The sequence below is a fragment of the Fistularia commersonii genome, chromosome 26, assembly GCF_037954325.1.
Source record: "Fistularia commersonii isolate RoL2024-O1a breed Wild chromosome 26, RoL_Fcom_v1.0, whole genome shotgun sequence".
Classification (NCBI taxonomy): domain Eukaryota; kingdom Metazoa; phylum Chordata; class Actinopteri; order Syngnathiformes; family Fistulariidae; genus Fistularia; species Fistularia commersonii.
Window position 1 is genome coordinate 13,847,433 of NC_141309.1, and position 22,285 is coordinate 13,869,717.

Genomic DNA, 22,285 nt, shown 5'->3' on the forward strand with positions numbered 1-22,285 from the left:
TAAAATCATCATACATACGTTTCCAAGCTTGGACCAATCACAAAGCTGCATTCAGACGGCATATTCAATGACCCTCCGATTCTGTATGTTTATTGTAAAATATATAATTTAGAAACATATTTACAACATACCATGAATGTAAATCGTTTTCTGGTTGACCAAAATGAAGTTATGATAAAATAGACAAAGGGTGACAACCAAACAGCTCCGCCTTTCGGTTCCGATTTATTACCAGGGACACTCAAACTTTGCTCTTTCCGATTGTTCTTAAAGGCACCCTTTGTCTCGTATTATTGTCTGATCCTTCGAGCTAACCAGCTTGATTCGGGGAGCGTTAGCTGGTAGGTTCCTGATAATTGTCAAAATTTCAACAAAGCGGTTGCAACCACAGAGCTCAAAGAATGAGAAGAGTGACATTATTTGTTAACGGAACATCCAAAAATGGCAAGGTAAATAATAACCAGTCTATAACGTGGCAATAGTTTCGGCCCGCAGAATGATTGGCCTTTAAAGAACATTTAATCACAGCCACACAGTCAACGTTACTGCTAAAGCCATTCATTGAGCTTTGCTCGTACTAATAAGTGCATTTTCTGGAGTAATAGATCAATCTTTGCCACCTCATTTAATGATAAATGCGACTCTTCTTGTTGCACTAGACCATCGGATCATCGTTCTGTCAGACTACTCGTATATTAATTGAGCCCGTTTTAAAGTCAGTGATGTTCCCTCCTAGGTTGTAGCAGTGTACGGAACCTTTTCTGACTTACTGTCAGTAGCAAGTAACAAGTTAGGAATCAAAGCCTCCTGTTTGTACAATGGAAAAGGGGGTCTCATAGATGACATTTCCCTAATTAGGTAAGATCCTAAGCCAACCAGCAATATGTTGAGTGGATTATAAATCTGTCAATTAACTTGAGTTCATTTTCTACCTCTGTTAGAGACGATGATGTGCTGTATGTCTCTGAAGGAGATCCATTCAATGGTGAGTTGTCACCAGTGTGTCCGCTGTTTCAGTGTGTGTCTGAACAGGGACTGGGGTTTGATTGAGTCTTTTTTGTCTCTGTCGAACTTCAGACCCTCAGAATGAGGTTAAAGCTGCATCTGATAGGCTTGGAACTCACACCGATTGGTTGACCCTTAATATTGGTGGTCGTCTCTTTACTACAACCAGGTATTGTGTAGTTCTTAAAGCTGCTTTTAGTGCACTTAAAATAATTTAATCATCCCAAATTTCAGTATATATGATTGTCTTTTGTTTATATACTTTTTTAATGGAGTTCTTCTCTGCATTGTTTGTGTGCAGGAGCACGTTGGTCAGCAAAGAGCCAGAGAGTATGCTTGCACACATGTTTCGAGAGAAAGGTTGGTTACGGCTGCTTGCCCAAACAGCCGCGTAAGAGCTATTTTCTATTAATTTAATTGTGAGTGGTTCTCTGTAATTGATTTTGTGAATCTTTGTTGACCCCAGATGTGTGGGGCAACAAGAAAGACAAGCATGGAGCATTTCTTATTGACCGAAGTCCAGAATACTTTGAGCCTATCCTCAACTACCTGAGACACGGTCAGCTAATTATCAATGAAGGCACAAATATAAGAGGTAGGCATTGAGTTTTGGAATTTGATTAACTTCGTAAGATGTCTAAAAAGCCTTTAGTGAAATGTTTAAAAAAGCAAAGCTAACCATGTATTGTCTAGGTGTCCTGGAGGAGGCTCGTTTCTTTGGAATTGAACAACTTGCCGAACAACTGGAAGCAGCTATCAAGGTACTAGCACGGCGGGTTATATACATTTAATGTTATGGAGGTCTCTTTTTCCATTAAGCTGCAATATTTCTGGTTTCACACTAGAACTCACAGCCCCCTGAGGACCACTCTCCCATTTCCCGTAAGGAGTTTGTACGTTTTCTGCTGGCAACACCCACCAAGTCTGAGCTACGGTGCCAGGTACAATGTGGCAAAAAAATACAATGAATCAGTATATCATGTCAGTATCAATTCCCAATATTAACCTTATTATCAGGTATGAAGTATCTACCTGATAATAAGGTACATAGTTATTCGGGGAGTATCTATAATTTACCTGAAGTATGTACCTTTCCTCCTCCCCTTCTTTGAAGGAGAAGGAGGGGGGGGGTGTTTGGAAGCAGCGAGAGAAGAGGAAAGGAAAGAGCCTGGGACTGAGAGTAGGGACTTTGAATATCGGGACTATGACAGGAAAAGGTAGAGAGTTAGTCAACATGATGCAGAGAAGGAACGTGGATATACTGTGTGTCCAGGAGACCAGGTGGAAAGGTAGTAAGGCTAGAAGCTTAGGAGCCGGCTTTAAGTTGTACTATCATGATACTGACAAGAAGACAAGAGAAATGGAGTCGGAGATATCTTGAAGGAGGAGCTTTTTAGAAATGTTCTGGAGGTGAAAAGAATGTCAGATAGACTTATGAGTCTGAAACTGGAAATTGAAGGTGTGATGCTCAATGTTGTTAGTGGCTATGCCCCACAGGTGGGATGTGAATTTGAAGAGAAGGAGAAGTTCTGGAATGAGTTAGATGAAGTGATGCAGAATATCCCCAATTGGTACAGACTTCAATGGACATGTTGGTGCAGGTAAAAGAAGTGATGAAGAAGTGATGGGCAGGTTTGTTATCCAGGAGAGGAATGCACAGGGACAGATGGTGGTAGGTTTTGCAAAAAGGATGGAAATGGTTGTAGTGAACACTTTTTTCCAGAAAAGACTGGAATATAGGGTAACTTATAAGGGCGGAGGTAGGAGCATGCAGGTAGACTACATCTTGTATAAACAAGGTAACCTGAAAGAGATCAGTGACTGCAAAGTAGTGGTAGGTGAGAGTGTAGTCAGACAGCTTAGGATGGTGGTCTGTAGGATGACTGGTGACAAGGGAGATCAAGAGGACAAAGGCAGAGCAGAGGACAAAGTGGTGGAAGCTGAAAAGGGAGGAGTGTTGTATGGTTTTCAGGGAGGATTTGAGAAAGGTCTGGGTGGTCAGTGAGAGCTTCCAGATGATTGGACAGCAACAGCTATTGTTATCAGGGAGACAGGTAGAAGAGTACTTGGTGTGTCTTCTGGAAGGAAAGTGGATGAGGGGACTTGATGGTGGAATGAGGAAGTGCAGGAGTATATACAGAGACAGTGGTTAGCAAAGAAGAAGTGGGATACTGACAGGACGAAAGAGACCAGACAGGAGTACAGGGAGATACAACGTAAGGTAAAGATAGAGGTAGCAAAGGCAAAACAATGGGCGTACGATGACCTGTGTGCTCGGTTGTGTAGTAACGAGGGTGAGAATGATCTGCACAGGTTGGCGAAACAGAGATAATGATGGAAAGGATGTACAACAGGTCCAGGTGATTAAGGATAGAGAGGGAAATGTATTGACAGATGCTGGAAGAGTCAAGGGAAGTACTTTGAAGAGCTGATGAATGTGGAAAATGAAAGAGAGACAAGGGTAAAAGAGGTGACTGTTGTAGACCACAAAGTAGCACAGATTAGTAAAAGTGAAGTGAGGAAGGCATTGAAGAGGATGAAGAGTGGAAAAGCAGTTGGTCCAGATGATATACCTGTGGAGGTGTGGAAGTGTCTCGGAGAGGCAGTGGTAGAGTTTCTGACTTGATTATTCAACAGGATCTTAGAGAGTGAGAAGATGCCTGAAGAATGGAGATTAACTGAGATGGTGCCTATTTTTAAGAATAAGAATAAGAATAAGAATAAGAATAAGAATAAGAATAAGAACAACTCTATTTATCCCGAAGGAAATTGTTGAATAAGGGGGAAGTGCAGAATTGCAGCAACTATAGAGGGATAAAGTTATGAGCCATACAATGAAGATATGGTAAAGAATAGTGGAAACTAGACTGAGAGCAGAAGTCAGCATTTGTGAACAGCAGTATGGCTTCATGCCTAGAAAGAGTACTACAGATGCAGTATTTGCTTTGAGAATGCTAATAGAGAAGTACAGAGAAGGCCAGAGGGAGCTGCATTGTGTTTTTGTAGACCTAGAAAAAGCATTTGACAGGGTGCCAAGAGAGGAGCTCTGGTATTGTATAAGGAAGTCTGGAGTGGCAGAGAAGTATGTTAAACTGGTGCAAGACATGTATAGCTAGCTGTGAGACAGTGGTGAGGTGTGATGTAGGTGTAACAGAGAAGTTCAAGGTGTTGGTGGGACTTCATCAGGGCATCAGGGCATCAGGGCTCTGAGCCCCTTCTTGTTTGCCGTGGTAATGGACAGGCTGGCAGATTAGCTTAGACAGGAAACTTCATGGACCATGATGTTTGCAGATGACATTGTGATCTGCAGGGAGAGCAGGGAACTGGTTGAGGGAAATCTAGAGAGGTGGAGGTATGTTCTGCCAAGTAGAGGAATGAAAGTTAGTCACAGCAAGACAGAATATATGTGTGAATGACGGGAACTCGAGTGGAACAGTGAGGGTACAGGGAGTGGAGATCAAGAAGTTGGAGGATTTAAGGTACTTGGGGTCAACAATCCAGAGCAACGGAGAATGTGGAAAAGAGGTGAAGAGATGGGTTCAAGCAGGTTGGAATGGATAGAGAAAAGTGTCAGGGGTACTATGTGATAGAAGACTATTGGCCAGAATGAAAGGAAAGGTGTACAAGACAGTGGTGAGATCAGCAATGCTGTATGGCCTAGAAACAGTTCCAATGACGAAAAGACAGGAGGCAGAACTAGAGGTTGCAGAGATGAAGATGTTGAGGTTCTCTTTGGGAATGACCAGAATGGATAGGATCAGGAATGAGTCTATCAGAGGAACAGCACATGTTAGATGTTTCGGAGAGAAGATCAGAGAAGCCAGACTGAGATGGTTTGGTTATGTACAAAGGAGGGATAGTGAGTATATATTGGTAGACAGATGCTGGAATTGGAGCTGCGAGGCAAGAGGTCTCGAGGAAGACCAAAGAGAAGATTTATGGACGTGGTGAGAGAGGATATGAAGGTAGTTAGTGTGAGAGAGGAGGATAGAGAGAATAGGGTTCGATGGAGAAGGTTGATTCGCTGTGGCAACCCCTGAAGGGAAAGCTGAAAGAGGTAGAAGATCAGGTACATATGAAGACTGAAAGATGTCGTATTTCCTGAAGCCCCTTCAATGGAAGGTCCATCCATCCATCCATTAGGTGCCACGTATCCTACTTAGAGTCATGGGGGATGCTGTAGCCTGTCCAGGTGCCATTGGGCTTGAGGCGAGGTACACCCTGGACTGGTCACCAGTAAATCGCAAGGCCACATATGGAGACAGACAACCATTAGCTCTCTCACTTACACATCTGGGTAATTTTCCCAATTTTTCCATTTAACCTGTTGCATGTTTTTGGAGGAAACCAGAGAACCCGAGGGAAACCCACGCAAACACTGGGAGAACATGTAAACTCCTCAAAGAAAGGTCCCCTGTCGGAGTCAAACTGGGGTTCATTCTGAAGACAGAGGACAAATTTCACAGCCATTGTTCATTTTCATTTTCAAGTTGCCGTAGAACCTATAATGGACAAATAAGCTTGACATCATCCTGAACTTCAATAAAGCTGGGGAATTTATTTATCTATCTGAAATGCCATCAAACTCAGTTTTTTTCAATATTGCATATTGATAATTTTGTGCCATATTTACTGAATTTGATGTAACAGAAAGTAAGATGAATTGCTGATTACAGGGACCAATGTTTATCTCCTGCATTTCAGCAATGTTGCTTGGGCATATTGTTTCATTTGGAATTTGTAGAATCTGAAAATAAACCATATTGGTTTGGCTCAATTGGAGTTTGTTTTAATGGTAAATTGAACTGTCAATGTAGGAGTAACGATCTTTTCAATCTATAGTTGGTAAGACTTGTTCCTAATGTATGCCATGAGAAAGAACCTCAAGAAAGGATGTTATTCTTAACACCCATCAGCAAGTGTTGTTTTTTGGGGGAAGGAGGTGCAAAGCAGTATGTATCGCTGACACAACATTTTAGAAATTTTGGATAATGTTTTTTATTTCTATATCCGGTCATTAAATGTGTTTTTGTTGAAATGGTTATGGAAAACACATAAAACAGCAAATAGTGAATAATTTCACATAGTAGACATTATTATCATTACACATTTATGTACTCACTTTCTATCCCACAGCAAACTTTGAATACATCTATGATGTCGTCATCTTCTTAAAATCATTGCCCATGTAATTTTTTGACAAAAATGATTTTTTCGACTAAATTAATACCTTATTCAACATATGGATCAGTTATTTGTGTTTTCTGAACAACTTGAAAGAATGACTGGGGTGATTATTTTAAGAACGCTATGAAATGTAGTTCATAAATGTCTTCATTATAATTTCAGGGTCTTAATTTCAGTGGAGCTGACTTGTCCCGCCTGGATTTGCGCTACATTAATTTCAAGATGGCTAATCTCAGCCGCTGTAACCTGACACATGCCAACCTGTGCTGTTCCAACCTGGAGCGGGCTGATCTGTCTGGAGCCAACCTGGATGTAAGTCACAAAGGTGTTTTTTTTACCAAAGTTAAGGGATTCATGTGAATATGAAGTTGTTATCAGTTTTGTGTTATTTTCAGTTGTTTACCTTCCTGCTAGTGAACAATAGGCTGAGGGTTTAGGTAGCTTCTTCACACTTTATGCCCTCTGTAATCTGTTCTTTAATTTGTTTGCTTACATTAACACAGTTGAGAAAATAGCAATATGACTAAACATGATTTTTTTTATCGCAAGAACTGAATATATACATATCCTGTAATGTGTAAAAGTGCTGTTGGTGTTATTTGTTCATAGGGTGCTAACTTACAAGGTGTGAAAATGCTCTGCTCCAATGCTGAAGGAGCTTCTCTAAAAGGGTGCAATTTTGAAGATCCATCTGGACTGAAGGCCAACCTTGAAGGTAATTTATCACAAATTTTGTCAAAGCAGTTGGTGCTGCTCCCTTGTATTTTATTTACACCAAGGTTTTTTTTTATGATTAGGTGCCAACCTGAAAGGAGTTGACATGGAAGGAAGCCAAATGACTGGCATTAACCTGCGTGTGGCCACTCTGAAAAATGCAAAGCTTAAGAACTGTAACCTGCGGGGAGCCACTTTAGCCGGGACTGATCTTGAGGTAATTCTAGGCCAGGATAAGATTATTTCTAAAAAGGCCCACTGAAACAGATGTGTTGACATAAATTATGAGCCCCACTAATGCTGTAGCAGAAAAGGTTGATACAAAACAGATCTAAATTAATCGCTGGGTTTGTCTTAAAGAAAAATGTGTGCATCATTGATGGATTATATAGATTGGTGCTTCTTGTCCTTAACATTTCCCAGCATTGTTGACTGTGTGTCAACTGGCATATGACAAATTAACCTTTGAAACTTGGACTGAAGAATAATGTGATTAGAATTTGATGGATTAAGTTTGTTATGATCTCCAAAAGCTCAATTCACCACAGCTCAAAAGTCAAAAAGTAGATTGAGGAAAGAGGAAAAACATACCTGTGTTAAAAGTCGCTTCTCATTGACAAAATGTTAAGACACACAACCGGAATGGACTACTGCTCAACAATTTCCTTCGGGATAAATAAAGTTGTTCTTATTCTTACTCAGGAAATTGATATTTGACAATAAATATTTAAGTTCAAAGCCACACCTGAAAATTAACAAAAAGCTCCTGGAGTCAATTGACAATACACCAATAGCATATTATACTACATCTAGGCTTACACTAGCTGGTTACACCTTTGTTTTCTGATGTTTAATCCAGTTGTTGAACCTGTCACATCCTTGCAGAATTGTGACCTGTCTGGCTGTGACCTGCAAGAAGCCAATCTGAGGGGCTCCAATGTGAAAGGAGCCATTTTTGAAGAGATGCTGACACCGCTGCACATGTCTCAAAGTGTCAGATAACTCTACACACACACTAACAAAGACACACCTACAGTCCCGGTCTCCTACAGTGTACGTTCCCACTAGCAATGTTCTTACACCTGTTAACAAAGCAGGTTATGGTATGCACATCCTTGGTGTTCCACCTATGTTATGTTAGCTTTAAATATCTTGCACTACAGTGTTTATCCAGGGTTGTCTGTATGTTTGAAGGGTAGGAGAAGTGTCATTTATTCAGCTGCATATATTCCACCAAATATCTCCAGTGTATGTAAAGGTGTCTATTTGCAACTATACCCACTAGAGATATATATCACATTATTTATATTGATATTACTTGATGTTAATGGGAGATAAAACTAGACTGCTTGCAGTGAAGTTCAGCACTTCATTGATTGCTGCTATAGCAGAAAATGAAGGAGTCACTTTCCAATAATCTTGTCTCTGTATATCACTCTTAAAGTATGTAACTTACTTTTGCTGGATGCAATCCACTATAAAGGAAGCAATGCAAGCCAAAGCCATACAATCACATCATCCCAAACCTGCTGTGAAACTATGCCGACGGTTAAATTTCAACACAGCCTGGGTATGCAATACATGATCTACAGCTGTGAGGTTTCTCTTTTTCATACTTTGAATATTGTTTTCATAAAAGAAAAAAGATTTCTCTTGCTTTGCTGTTTCCATGAATCTACCTCTTTTATCTGGCTTGTTAGTGATCCATCTGCATGCATTCAACTTTGGGACTGCGTATAGTAATGTGTCATTATTTTTCAAATCCCATCAACAGTCAACACTTTCAAAATAGTGTGTATTAATCTGCAAATCATGTTCTAATATGTAGTGGTCATTTTGGGGGTTTGCCTGGAACATGTTCTATGTAAGGACCTATATCACTTATTCATACTTATTTGCACAAGTATATGTTTGTTTTGTAACATGTATCTATTCACCAAAAAAATTAATGTTGTATACTTAGGTAAATCAAATATGTAACTTAAAAAAACAACAAATGATTGAACCAGTGTTGTCAGCTGTTTCCACTTCAAATGTTACAGGAAAGCGTTGATTTGCATGTGTGACGATCTGTATTCGTCTTTGACTGGTGAAGTTCCTTTAGCTGTATTTCAGAGCGACTCAGATGCAATACTATTCACTCAGTTTAATAGTAGGTACCCAGCCTGTGAGAATGAATGATGAAGGCCAATATTGCCATCCGATTGAAAATCAATGGAAATACTTAATTGCTATTTATTTTAATACATCTCTTTGAATGCAATATGGGACAATGGCTGTTTGGGGGTTTTTGTAGACAAGGGAGGGTTGTAGTTCTCTCTGTCTATGACTATTGCACTTGACCATGGAAATATATTTCCATTAATGACTGTTATAAATAAACAGCTATGAAAAAAATGTTTTTGTCCCCAATTTTCTTTTTATGCTTCAACTAACTAGAAGTGTAGCTTATAGTTGGGTTGTCTGTTTGTCTATCTCTTACCTGGGAATCCAATGTCTCTCAGATGCATGCCCTGAGAGTTTTCCTTTAAATTTGTCCCACTCTTTCATATGCTCTCAAGAAAAGAATAATTCGATTTTGGTGGTCAGGGTCACATCAATCTCACATCCAGCCCATTGTCATTACAGCATATATCAGATATGCTTGGGGGAATTTCATTCTATTTGACAAATATAGCCACTTAAAATCAAGGAGGAACTTGTTGAAATATGGTGGTCAAATTCCAAAGTTAGTATGACCTATTTGTCATACAAATAACATTCTATCTCACAATAAAAGGATGCCCCTATCCAAAGGGGTCAAAGACCAATTTGCAAGTGTTACATGTTTGAATTAAACTCAACAATGTTTTTCTGACCAATATTAAATTTGAGAGTGCATAGGCATGGGTGTAGACTGCTACTGGGAGTCTGCAAGTCACAATTGTATGCCTGTCATGCTCTCTATCATCTAAAATCTTCTTGGTCAAAAATCTAGCTCACCACAAAGTTTCACAAAGCTTATCAATTGAAATAAACACATAGGAAAAACTCTAAAGCCTCTGGATTTCTGTTAGTGTTACTTAATCCCACTTTGCCCCTCCCCTGCTGTGAAGTGTGGGACTTTTGACAGGAAAGGACCCTATTTAAGTCTTTGAAAATTTGATAGCAGCATCATTCAAGGAAGACAGCAGATAAGAACACAGTGAACCTGCTTACTTTTCGCTCAGAGGGTAAATTTCAAACATTGGGTTGAATTAATCAGAGAACCTGAAAATTAAGAGCATATCAGTGTTTGTAATGTTAACTGAGGGGCATGATTGGGCAAAATGATGTTGTTTTTTTCCTCAGAAAAGGGATGAAAGGCTTTCCAATGTTGCTGCTGCTTTTTGGGGCATTAGTGCCTCTGGGCAGCTTTCAGCACTGGTCATATGGACTGAACCCAGGGGGAAAGAGGGCGTTAGACAGACGCTCAGATATGTGGGGCAGTGTAAGTATCTAACAGTATCATGGTTATGGCAGTTGGTTTTTAGCAATTCCTTCCAAGTCCCTGATTTATTATTATTATGCTTTCTTCACAGATGGCGGAGGGATTTCCACAATTTGACAAGTCCTGTAGTATCTGTAGCTGTGCATATGTCCTGCCTTTTGCGAAAATGTTGAGAATAAAAGAGATTCTTGTAAGTCACTTTCTTTTCTAATTTTTGTTTAGTTTTCTGCATCTCATTGTAAGCTGAGAAGAGTTTACTTGTGCATGTGTGTGTGGCTGACATAGGAAGAGGGGGTTCACCAGTCAATATGTCACACAGCAAGTGTCACCCATCTCACCCCCAATGGGCACTTATACTTATAGAGCTCTTGTAGGAGACAAGGTGGGACAAATAGATGAGTGAGTTGTATGTTTGAGAGGGTTTACGCAGATGACATCGCTAAAACGGGGGGGGAAACTAATATATAGACCAGCGTTTTTCTACCTTTTGTGAAGCATGGCACATTTTTTGATGAAAAAAATCCTGTGGCACACACAAAAGAAAAATGTTACAAAATTAGTGGATTGAAAGACTTTTTAATTGCTCTGGCTGTCGCTCTATTGCAGAAACAGACACTTAACAATAACGAATCATTTGTGTTTGTGTAGATCATGGATATAGACTTAATGTGATGTCTCTGAAAGTCTTAAAAAAGGAGTCCTCATGTGTGAGTTTGGGTTTTAGCCATTCTTGATGCCTGCTCATCAATAGCTGCTCTTCAATAGCTGCGTTACCTGACCTATGTGACCGTAAGGGTCAGAATACTGGTCCACACCATATAAATGTACTATTATCAATAATGCCACTTCTTCTGTTTTTTTCTAAACATTATTTTATCCCGTGTACTTACAGGGCTGTGTTACAGACACTGACGATGGATGCAGAATCTTTAAAAAATAATGTCATTGTACAAATAAATCATATTTTGACAATGCTGATTGCTTTCTTTTGTGTTCCAAACACAAACACAAGCAGGTAGGTTTTTTTTGTAATGTAGATTACTTTGTTCTATCTTTGACCTTTGCAATATTTGACAAATACATTTAAATACAATAATTTAATTAAAAGTTAGTATTTATATGTGCAATGATCAATTTGATAAAATTACCAGTCATTGACAGATCTTATCATGGCAAAAGGACTTGGTTTTTCTCCTTGAACAAGTTTCATCTATCATCTGAGAGGCTTCCTCAGTTCCAACAGACTGGGGAGGTTTCTAGTATGTAATTTCTTGAGTGTTGGACTTGGTTGACAGGGTTTGTTATCTGAATGAGTAAGTTGTTGCATAGCAATATGGTCGAATAGGGTTGTTATGTTAATCTATGCGTCATTATGTGGGTGTCGTTTGTGGAGCAACGGTAAGAATCAGGGGGACTCATCTGAGTTGAAACCCTAATACCTAATTGTAAGGCTAATGTGTAGACTGTGTAAAACAAAAGAAGTCTACAAACAGTAGTCACTGGGTCCTGGTTTGAGTTGCTGACCTCTTTGGGTGAGTAGCAGGGTGCAGACAGATCTGTGGATATCTGTGTGTTGAGCTGTCCTGGGATGGATATCAGCATGGCATTACTCTATAAAGGTCTATCCACGTTGAGAAAAATGTCTTCTTTAGAATTAGCGGTACTCTGTTTTCATGACTCACCACCCTAAAACCAGTTGATTTATAACTTGCAAAATACAGATTCCTTTTCATATCATGTAAATGTAGAAAAATTAAGACGTGTGGTTTGCATGTGTCAGTCTATGCAAATAAAACTCAAATGGCAGTGTAAGTGCATTGCATTGCAACCTGCGGATATTTAATGTACCATGCAAATGAAGGACACATGTCAACATTGACCAAAGGTCACAGTCATGCCACAAGACAGATAGACCAAGGCAGGCACCCAGAACAAGTCAGACAGGGGTTGTAGACAAAGGCAGGGGCTGGCTTTCAGTTCTGTTAGTTTTCCTTCTGCTTCTTTTTTCTGTTTTATGTGCAGAACAAATTCAACATAATCTAGAGTGATGGATTAGTACGTCTGTGAGTGATGCCTGTGACAGTCTGATCAATAGACAATTTGAGTGACAGGCAACAGGATCGATCTAAAATCTTCCTGCTGTGCAGTGGCTAATGTAAGCGCAGGACTGGCTTTATCACACAATTTCAGGTTGGAGGCAGTTGGTTAGTACAGGTCTTGTGCAATGAACTAAAGATCAAGAAATGATAACTATGATCAAGAAGATCCTGTGGAATCTACAAGTATCTACAAAAATAGTGCAATTTAACTCTACAAACAAAATATGAGGTTGCATTTGTTCCAAATTTGTATTGTGATGGATTGAAAATGGCATAGTATTATTCTTTGTTTTTTAACCCAGCCTGTCAGTTTGCAATACATATTGAGAACATTGACAGGTGCAAGTAAAGCATAAAGTACCAGGAGTTCAGTGTTCTCAAAGACTCAGTTGTTGCCAGTACCACATACAGTGCCGAGAACAATTTGATATTTGGTACACTGCTGAACTTTCACCTTTTCCACTTGCAAAGCAAATAGAGGTCTGTCATTTTTATAATAGGTACTCTTCAACTTTGAGTGACAGAATCAAAAACAAAAATACAGAAATCACATTGTATGATTATTAAATAATCAATTTGCTTTTTATTGCATGGCATAAGTATTTCATCCCCAACCAAGCAGTAAGAATTGTGTCTTGCACAGACTTATTACTTCTTCATTAAGAAGCCCATGAGGGGTTCTCCAACTGCATAAACTGCACCAGAATAAACTTGTTACCTGTATAAAAGACATATGTCCACACACTCAATCAAACAAACTCCGACCTCTTCACAATGGCCATGACCAGAGAGCTGTGTAAGGACATCAGGGATAAAATTATAGACCTGCACAACGCTGGGATGGGCTACAGTACAATAGGCAAACAGCTTGGTGGGAAGGCAACAACTGTTGGTACAATGACTAGGAAATGAAAGAAGTTCAAGATGATGGTCAATCTTCCTCAGTCTGGGGCTCCATGCTAGATCTCCCCTTGCGGGGCATTAGTGATCATGAGGAAGGTAAGGCATCAGTCCAGAACTGCATGGCTGGACCTGGTCAATGACCTGAAGAGAGCTGGGACCACAGTTTCAAAGAAAACCATTAGTAATACGACGTCTGAAGTTTACCACAGACCATCTGGATGATCCAGAGGAGGAATGGAAGAAGGTCATGTGGTCGGATGAGACAAAAATAGAGCTTTTTGGTCTAAACTCCACTTTCTGTTTTTGAAGGAAGAAGAAGGATGGGTACAACCCCAAGAACTCCATCCCAAACGTGAAGCATGGAGGTGGAAAGGTCATTCTTTGGGGATGATTTTCTGCCAAGGGGCCAGAATGACTGTAACGTAACGAGGGGAGGATGGATGGAGCCATGTATCCCAAAACCTTGGACAACAACCTCCTTCCCTCAGTGAGAGCCTTGAAGATTGGTCATAGCTGGGTCTTCCAGCATGACAACGAACCGAAACACACAGTCAGGGAAACTAAGGAGTTGCGCCATAAGAAGCATTTTAAGGTCGTGGAGTGGCCCAGCCAGTCTTCAGACCTGAACCCAATAGAAAATCTTTGGAGGGAGCTGAAAGTCCATATTGCCCAGCGACTGTACTGAAATGTGAAAGATCTGGAGAAGATCTGTATGGAGGAGAGGGCCAAAATCCCTGCTGGAGTGTGTGTGTGCAAACCTGGTGAAGAACTACAGGAAACATCTGATCTCTGTAATTGTCAACAAAGGTTTCTGTACCAAATATGAAGTTCTGCTTTTCTGATGTACAAGATACTTATGTCACGCAATAAAAAGCAAATAAATTACTTAATCATACAATGTGTTTTCCTGGATTTTTGTTATAGATTCTGTCACTCACAGTTGAATAGTACCTATGATAAAAATTGCAGACCTCTACATGCTTTGCCAATGGGAGAAGCTGAAAATCATTGTATCAAATACTTGTTCTTCCCACTGTATACACTAAGGTATTACTTTATGTTACTATTTAGACAGATAAACCAACACCCTTGCTAAGTTATCCACAAAATGTTGCTTGAGTTACAATGTCTGTCAAAACTTATTTTAGTTATTTATAAGGATGATAGTAGATTTAAGTTCTTGCAGATACAATTACTATTAATGCATTTTCAAAAAGTAAGGTCAAAACTCAAACAAACATTTCAATATTTTACTGTAGGCCGAAAGAGTAGGCAAAAAATAAAAACACTTGACAATATGTAAACTATTTATTCCAATTGAAATATTAATAAGGGCGGCGTGGCGCAGGAGGCAGAACATTCCTGGTTCAATTCCCGCCTGTGTCGAGCTGTTGTTGAGCAAGACACAGAACCCCTAACTGGTGCTGGTGGACGGCAGCCTACTGCTCATGGTTCTTCCATGATGGGTTTTCCCCTGGAGGGATTAATAAAGAATACATCATCTGAAGAACAGGGGAACGTCCTCTCATCAAAACACATCACCTAAAAGATTCTCCACAGTGGCCTAAAATTGTTATCCTCCTCTGAGTGGTGGCGAGCCATGCCACTTGTGTGAGCTGCTCTTCTTCCTTTGATCAGCCAGGTCTTCACATGCTTCACTTCTCTTCACTTCACTTCACTTAACTTCACTTCACTTCTTCACTTCCCACTGCATGCATAGTGGTCCAACTGAGCTGACAAAGGGGGAGTTTGCAGCATTCTTTGCAGTCAGTTTGCTTCTGTAATTTGATTTGGAAGCATATTGTTATTCTCTTTTCTGTTGGTTGTGACACTGGGCTGTGCTTTGTTTGCTGTGATTGTGAAGAGTCCAAGTTCATAAATTGTAAATATAAATGTGTAAATTGTGAGCACACTGGCTTAGCTGCTGCATGTTTTTTGGCAACTGGCTATACAATGATTATAGGTTGTGAAGGAAGGCCTGGAAGTCTTTTGTTCCCCCCGCCAGTGCCTGATCCACAGCCAGCTCCAGTCTTTGATTAAGACAGGGCCACAGTACCCCTTTTGGCCTTTCTCTTCAGGGGTTGCCACAGCAAATCAACCTTTTCCATCTAACCCTATTCTCTGTATCCTCTTCTCTCACACCAACTACTTTCATATCCTCTCTCACTACACCCATAAATCTTCTCTTTAGTCTTCCTCTGGCTTCAATTCCATCATCTGTCTACCAATAAATTCACTATCCCTCCTCTGTACATGACCGAACCATCTCAGTCTGGCTTCTCTGACCTTCTCTCCAAAGCATCTAACATGTGCTGGTCCTCTGATAGACTCATTCCTGATCCTATCCATCCTGGTCACTCCCAAAGAGAACTTCAACATCTTCATCTCCGTGACCTCCAGGTCTGCCTCCTGTTCTTTTTTTTTTGTCCCTGTAACTGTTTCCAGGCCATACAGCATACACCACTGTCTTCACACCTTTCCTTTCTTTCTGGCTGTCTTCTATCACACAGTACCTCTGACACTTTTCTCCACCCATTCCAACCTCCTTGAACCCGTCTCTTTACCTCTTTTCCACACTCTCCACTACTTCGGACTATTGATCCCAAGTACCTGAAATCCTCCAACTTCTTGATCTCCTCTCCACTCCCCTGTAGCTTACCTTTCCACCTGGGTTCCTCTCATTCACACACATATACTCTATCTTGCTGTGACTAACCTTCATTCCTCTCCTTTCCTGCGCATACCTCCACCATCCTTTCCACCACTCTGGATAGATCATTCTATCCCTCCCTACTGTCCAACCGACCATACAAGTCATCGTACGCCCTTTGTTTTGCCTTTTCCTTCTATCTTTACCTTACCCCGTATCTCCCTGTCTGGTCTCTTCAGCCCCCTCAATGTCCCACTTCTTCTTTGCTAACCACTGTCTCTATATATACTCCTGCACTTCCTCATTCCACTACCAAGTGTCCTTACCCACTTTCCTTCCAGACCACACACCAAGTACTCTCCTACCTGTCTCCCTGATAACACTAGCTGTTGCTGTCCAATCATCTGGAAGCTCACCCTTACCACCCAGACCCTTTCTCAAATCCTCCCTGAAAACCATACAGCACTCCTCCCTTTTTCAGCTTCCACCACTTTGTCCTCTGTTCTGCCTTTGTCCTCTTGATCTTCCTTGTTCGGTTTGATTCGCATATTTGGTTTTGGCAAAAGTTTTATGCCGGGTGCCCTTCCTGCCGCAGCCCTCTGAATTTATCCAGGCTTGGGACCGACTCAGGGAGACACTGGCCTGTGCCACCCTGAGGCTGAGTTTCCCAACACCTGAGTTCACCCCCAGCATCACACTGGCCCCATCACTGCAAAATCCTATGCTACGTTCCTGCAGCGACTCAGTGGTGAAGCCACTCATGAACAAGCAGTTCATAAGCTGCTCTTTAATATGAGCAGCAGACAGGCTATCCAGTTCAATAAGGTCCAATGGAAAAACAAATGGGCTCCATCTCGCCATCAACGCCGGCTTTCAAAAATACAATTGATGTTGACTTGTGCCCCACACTGGTTGACTCACCAGCTAGTGCTGTGATAATATATCTATTTTCTATAATGATCCTCAGGAGTTCCTTCTTCACTGTGATGACACATAACTAATGATATCCACACAGTTTTGCTGTGTGAAACATGGCCTAAATCAGCAGAATTAGCTTGCTGATGTTCAATCAGACTCAAGATCAGCGAATGGCTTCTTCTTTTTGGCCACATAATATGTTGTCCTGAATACCCTGACAGTTGACTTGAATGCAGACTCCTGAGTGCTGGCATTCATGTTCAGAAGAATGTCTTTCTCTGCTGTCTAAAGAACCTTAATTTCTTCATTGTGCTTAGGAGTTTCGGTGCTCATGTTTTTCTGCCCAGTGATAAAAGCCTGATATCTCTTGAATTACCAAATGGATTTTTTTTTTCTCCACAGACCACGAGCCCTCAGACCATTGATACTACAGGATGACATGAGACCTAGATTCTTAATATCGTGACATTTAGTGCATTCGATTTTCCTATGCTGGGTATACAACCATTCTTATTTGCGTTTTAGTCAGGGAAACACCCGGGTGACGGTAGAACGTCTGTTCAATGAGCAATAGCTGTTGTTGGCCACTACCATGCCACACAAGCCTGCAATATAACTAACTATTCCCACTCAATTCCAGGTAATAAAAACAACAGAATTCATTACACCCCAAACCACACCCACAAAATTCTCAGCAACCCCAAAATCACAAAAAAAACAGGCACCAATGTAAACCCCAACATTCGTGACTCACTACAATATTGACCCTTTGTCCAAATGGAAGGATAAGCCGGAGGTGTTGCATCATCATCACCTTCTTTTTCTTGACACGGTGCCTCCTCACCCTGACTCTCAGCTTTCTCAACTGTTTTTTTTCTGATTTTCTGCGGTAACATATCTTCAGTGTTCCTGTTTTTTCCTTTTGAACAGAGGTCATTTTTCTATGGATCGTTACTCAGACAAAAACGAACTGTTTTGTAGTGTTTCTCTCCTTTTTTATTTAAAATGCCTGTAGATGATAACTGCAAGATATTTAAATCATGTTGAAATTGTGGGAGTTCGTTGGTGTAATTTATTGTTGTGGAAAATGGCCCAGTGCATCAAATAAACCGCACTGATCCCCATCAGGAGAGAGAGAAGTGCATGCGCAATGACATACCGCTGAGTGAAATCTATCTTTGGCTCATAAACAGTTGAGTTAATGCTGCTTTTCATTGTTAAAATGAAACAAAACACAACTGTTTAATCTTCTTTAATGGGGACATTTTGCAATGACCGCAAAGACATTAAATGTGTGGTACACGTTTAGCGGGCTAGGCGCAGGAGAAACCACTCAAGGAGGGCGAGAGCCTTGAGGAAGAGAGGGAGATCATGTACAGCCTAAAACACTGTTCAAAAACAATTCAGAAAGAGTTAAAGTAAGACTGCATAATGTTAGACCCAGAGTGCAGCCGCGACTGGTTCTGAATGGGGGCTTTATAGCACCCAGTCGCTCTCCGATCTTCCTGGTTCTGCATGCCGCCACCGAATCCTTCAGTCTGTTTTAGGCTGCTCGGCTACCCCTTGTGCCCTCCAACTGCCCCCTGGGGACAGATTAAGTTTTTCTAATTCTTATTCCGATTCAAAACATCAAAATGTTAAATAAATGATAACATATTTGATAGATGAGATATATGTTCCACAAACTTAAAAGTGAAATTGTAATTGTTTGTCAATCAAAAAAGGTAAACATGATGGTAATGTGAATGGGATTTCATGCTCGACCATCAGATGGCGCTTGACAACAAGATTACATGCTCTTGTAACTGTAGCCCTAAGCACCTGCATGACTCACAACACAATCTGACACAAAGTCTCTGTTTTTTTCAATATACTGCTGAGATTTCATCTACAATATTTCCTCCGATGCTGGATCAGATCATAGTTTTACAGCAACTTATTATGACAGACTTATTTGTTCACCATGATGACATATGCCAATTGATTGTATTATAATACCTCATTGCTCTCTTTACTTGTTAAACCCACACTTGGGCTAGTCTTATTTGCATTATAAAAGTACTTATATAGGTGGATAAGCAACATGAGCATTATTTGCTTGGTTGATGTGATGTGTTAACCATGACTGCATGTGACTTAAACAAACTCAATTGATGAATCAGAGGGTATTCATCATAGTGATTTGACATTGATTCAACAACCTCTAATATCCTGCTGGGAAGCATACAGTATATGGCGGACACAGTCTTATCTGTCATGGAAACTGTTTTTTTCCCAAGTGTCTCAGTCTCTCTGTCAATCTGCTGTTACTCAACAAACACAAAGCAGACTTTGAGTGGGCTTCATCTTGTTGAAGAGATTGCAGCTACTTTCATTGAAAATACACCTGACTCCATATGGGTGAAGTATTGTCTTTTTATTGAAGGTGATATGATAAGGGATAATATGTGAGAGGCAATTGCTCAGCGGGACAAAAAATATTTGCTCAGAATCAATACAGTTTCAACAATAATTTTCTGAACCATCTGAGGACTTCTAATCATATATGGGGACTTGATTTAATCAAGATCCAAACAGTTTCAACTTGAGTCGGAATAAACCAAGACAATGACAATGGTTTATTTTAATAGCTTTAAGTTATGACATACCTGTTGGGGAAGAAGGTCTTTCTGGGCCTGCACATCTACACCTACCAGTTCTGCTCGGTTACATCTAGTTGGTTTCCCTGATATCTATTTGAGATGGTTGAGAAGTTGATAAAGACAGTAAGTTGTTCTGATATGGACCAACTGGAGTCTTATTACAATAGATGTGGACAAAAAACACTCGGATAAAAAATCAATGGTCATCATTATGACATCTTTTTTTTAATTACACCTGTGAGCAGTGGTTAGCTTAGCACGGAGACTGGCGGCGAAGAGACATAACATCCGGTTTTATAAACAAAAGTAAAAATGTTCACTTCATAACAGCTCTGCTAATTTGCAAAGAAGTAATCCATTTCCTCTTTGCAATGATCCTTCACTTCCTTGAGTATCTACTGGTTGCCTAGCAACCAATAGCTATCATGACACAGTCTGGCGCATAACCCAGATGGCAAAGTGTCACTTTTAGTCTTCAGGTTTTGGAAGAACTAAACAAATGTGATAAAACGGGTTAGCTGATGAGTCCTTGCCTGCTGTTGGTTGAGCTGAGGTTGGAACTGGGACATGCTCTAAGCTCAGCTAAGGCTGTCATGCAACAAGGACAGCGTCTATTTCGTCAGAAGAGTGATGTTGCTCATGTAACTTTTGAGTAGATACTGTCCGAGAATGTTTCTTAAATTGTAATAAGTTTATCAGTGGGCTTACCCAGGTAGCATAAACTACCTAAAATTTGACATTTCAATCCTCCCAAACCAATTTTTAATAATTGCATTATAGCTGCTTTGTTACTTCATGTAACTTACATGTCATAATACTGTTGCATATACCAGACAAAATCATGTACAAAATATTTCTCCAGTGAAAGGAAGATAAGAGTTTGTGTGTTTCAATAAAACTATTGCGCTGATGCGTATAAATGAGGTAGGTGTAAATGTATAATGCAAATGTCAACACTTAGCTGGCAATAAAGTGATATTCGTGCAGCTCATTGCAACAGAATATCCAACAGCAGTGTGTTTGAATTACATGTTTTATGACATTCATTTTGTTTACATCAAGATATGCAAATTTATCAGTGTCTTTTTTACTTGACTCTGGTATCAGTTTGAAAAAAAAAAACTCTGCAAAGATTTTCCTTGTCTTTCAAATTTTTCCTGACTTTAGGAATCTCAGACCTCAAAGGTCACCTTCACCACAGGGACTAATTATCAACCATATGTTTTGGCTTAGATTATCCAGACCATGAATCTGGGTTATTGTGTATGTTGAGTTTGATAAGAGGACTGTGGACCCTTGCTGAGCGTATGTGTGCAAATTACTGTGTGATTAATTGCATTTTACCTGCTAAGGAATGGGTGGTTCACTAGATAAAGATGGGCAAAATGATCCATATTTGGCTTAAGGTGAGAGTCTGGGGACACCAGCCTGGAGAATTATCACATATTTTAGACAGGGGTACAGCTTTCAGACATTTGCTGTTTCTCCCCCCAAAATCAGCAAGAATTACAGTAGGTTTTTGAATGTTCAGCAGCGAAAATGCCCGAGAAACAGCAATCAATCAAAAAATGTCAAAAAATGCGCAAGACACTCAACATAGTTTGTTAAAATAGTACGATTTGTACTTTTCAGGGTTGCTCATCAGTGAATGAAGGCCCCTCTAAATGGATCCAATTAGGGTTGAGAGGCTATATTCTAATAGAATCTGAGACAGGAAATATTTAAAAACATCTTAGTAAGCTAGTGCATGACATTATATGCACCAGTGCAAAATGGTATGTGCCACTTTGTTTCTTTCCATTTTCTCCTGTCGGAACCATCCAACTGAGCTGATTCCACTACAGCTGCTTCAGCCTCAAGAAAACTTTGGCGTCACTCTTGAAGTGCCTTTAATAGCTTGGTTGTCTGAGTCAGTTAAAAGTAAACCTGATGAAACACACAAGCAAGCTGTAACCAGGCAACAAAAGCGGCCAGTGTTGATGGAGAGATGTAGCCCATTTCATTCTCACTCTATCTATCAGTCTGTCTGACTGTCTATCTATCTCTCTATCTACCAACCTATAATGTGATATCCGCCTTTGACTCAGGAAGAGAGATAGGGAACACATGAGGGGGACAATCCATTTCTTTGACCCTAACATGAACTTCCTGTCAGCTCTAATGTGTTTTACAGATGTTGGTAGAAGTATTACCATCAAGATTCCAGAGGCAGCAGCCTGACTCTGGGTGACCTTTTCATCAGCTAAAAGTTCTCTTTCATAAGGGATCAAAAGAGCACAGTACCAATGACTTTTGTCTGACAGTATCCTATACCAGATTTATTAATGAAGAATACGTAGGTATTGAGTGTTCAACAATAACTGCTATTTTCAGAATGTCCTACCTAAATGCACAGTTTTGTGATTCCTGTGGTTGCCAAGGATTTATGTTGGGTTGTATTAAGTGGCTGAGATACACAGAATATAGTATGCATATATTTGGCAGCCCCCATGTCAGTAGTGAGCATAATTCACGTTAAGGGAATGTACCTTAGCATGCAAATGAACAAGGTGAAAGAGGATAATGCCTCTTTTCTTGAGATGGCAAGGCAGGCAAATATCTGTGAAGAGAATGCAATTTGCAAAACAACAGCTTGAGGAAATCTCCTGCCAACTATGTAGCTCATGTTGTTCCTGTGATCTGGAGAGATTGCTTTTAG

At 40.3% G+C, this 22,285-nt stretch overlaps 1 protein-coding gene across 1 annotated transcript; it reads left to right on the forward strand.

The window, feature by feature from the left end:
• The first annotated feature begins 309 nt into the window (after positions 1-309).
• Positions 310-9,296, forward strand: kctd9a (potassium channel tetramerization domain containing 9a). The gene is made up of 12 exons (XM_086174310.1): positions 310-449; positions 737-858; positions 942-985; positions 1,078-1,174; positions 1,307-1,365; positions 1,472-1,600; positions 1,699-1,766; positions 1,851-1,946; positions 6,355-6,504; positions 6,802-6,907; positions 6,990-7,123; positions 7,792-9,296. The coding sequence occupies exons 1-12, from the start codon at positions 402-404 to the stop codon at positions 7,906-7,908; spliced, it is 1,170 nt and encodes a 389-aa protein (XP_086030436.1). The 5' UTR covers positions 310-401; the 3' UTR covers positions 7,909-9,296.
• Positions 9,297-22,285: the final 12,989 nt, after the last annotated feature.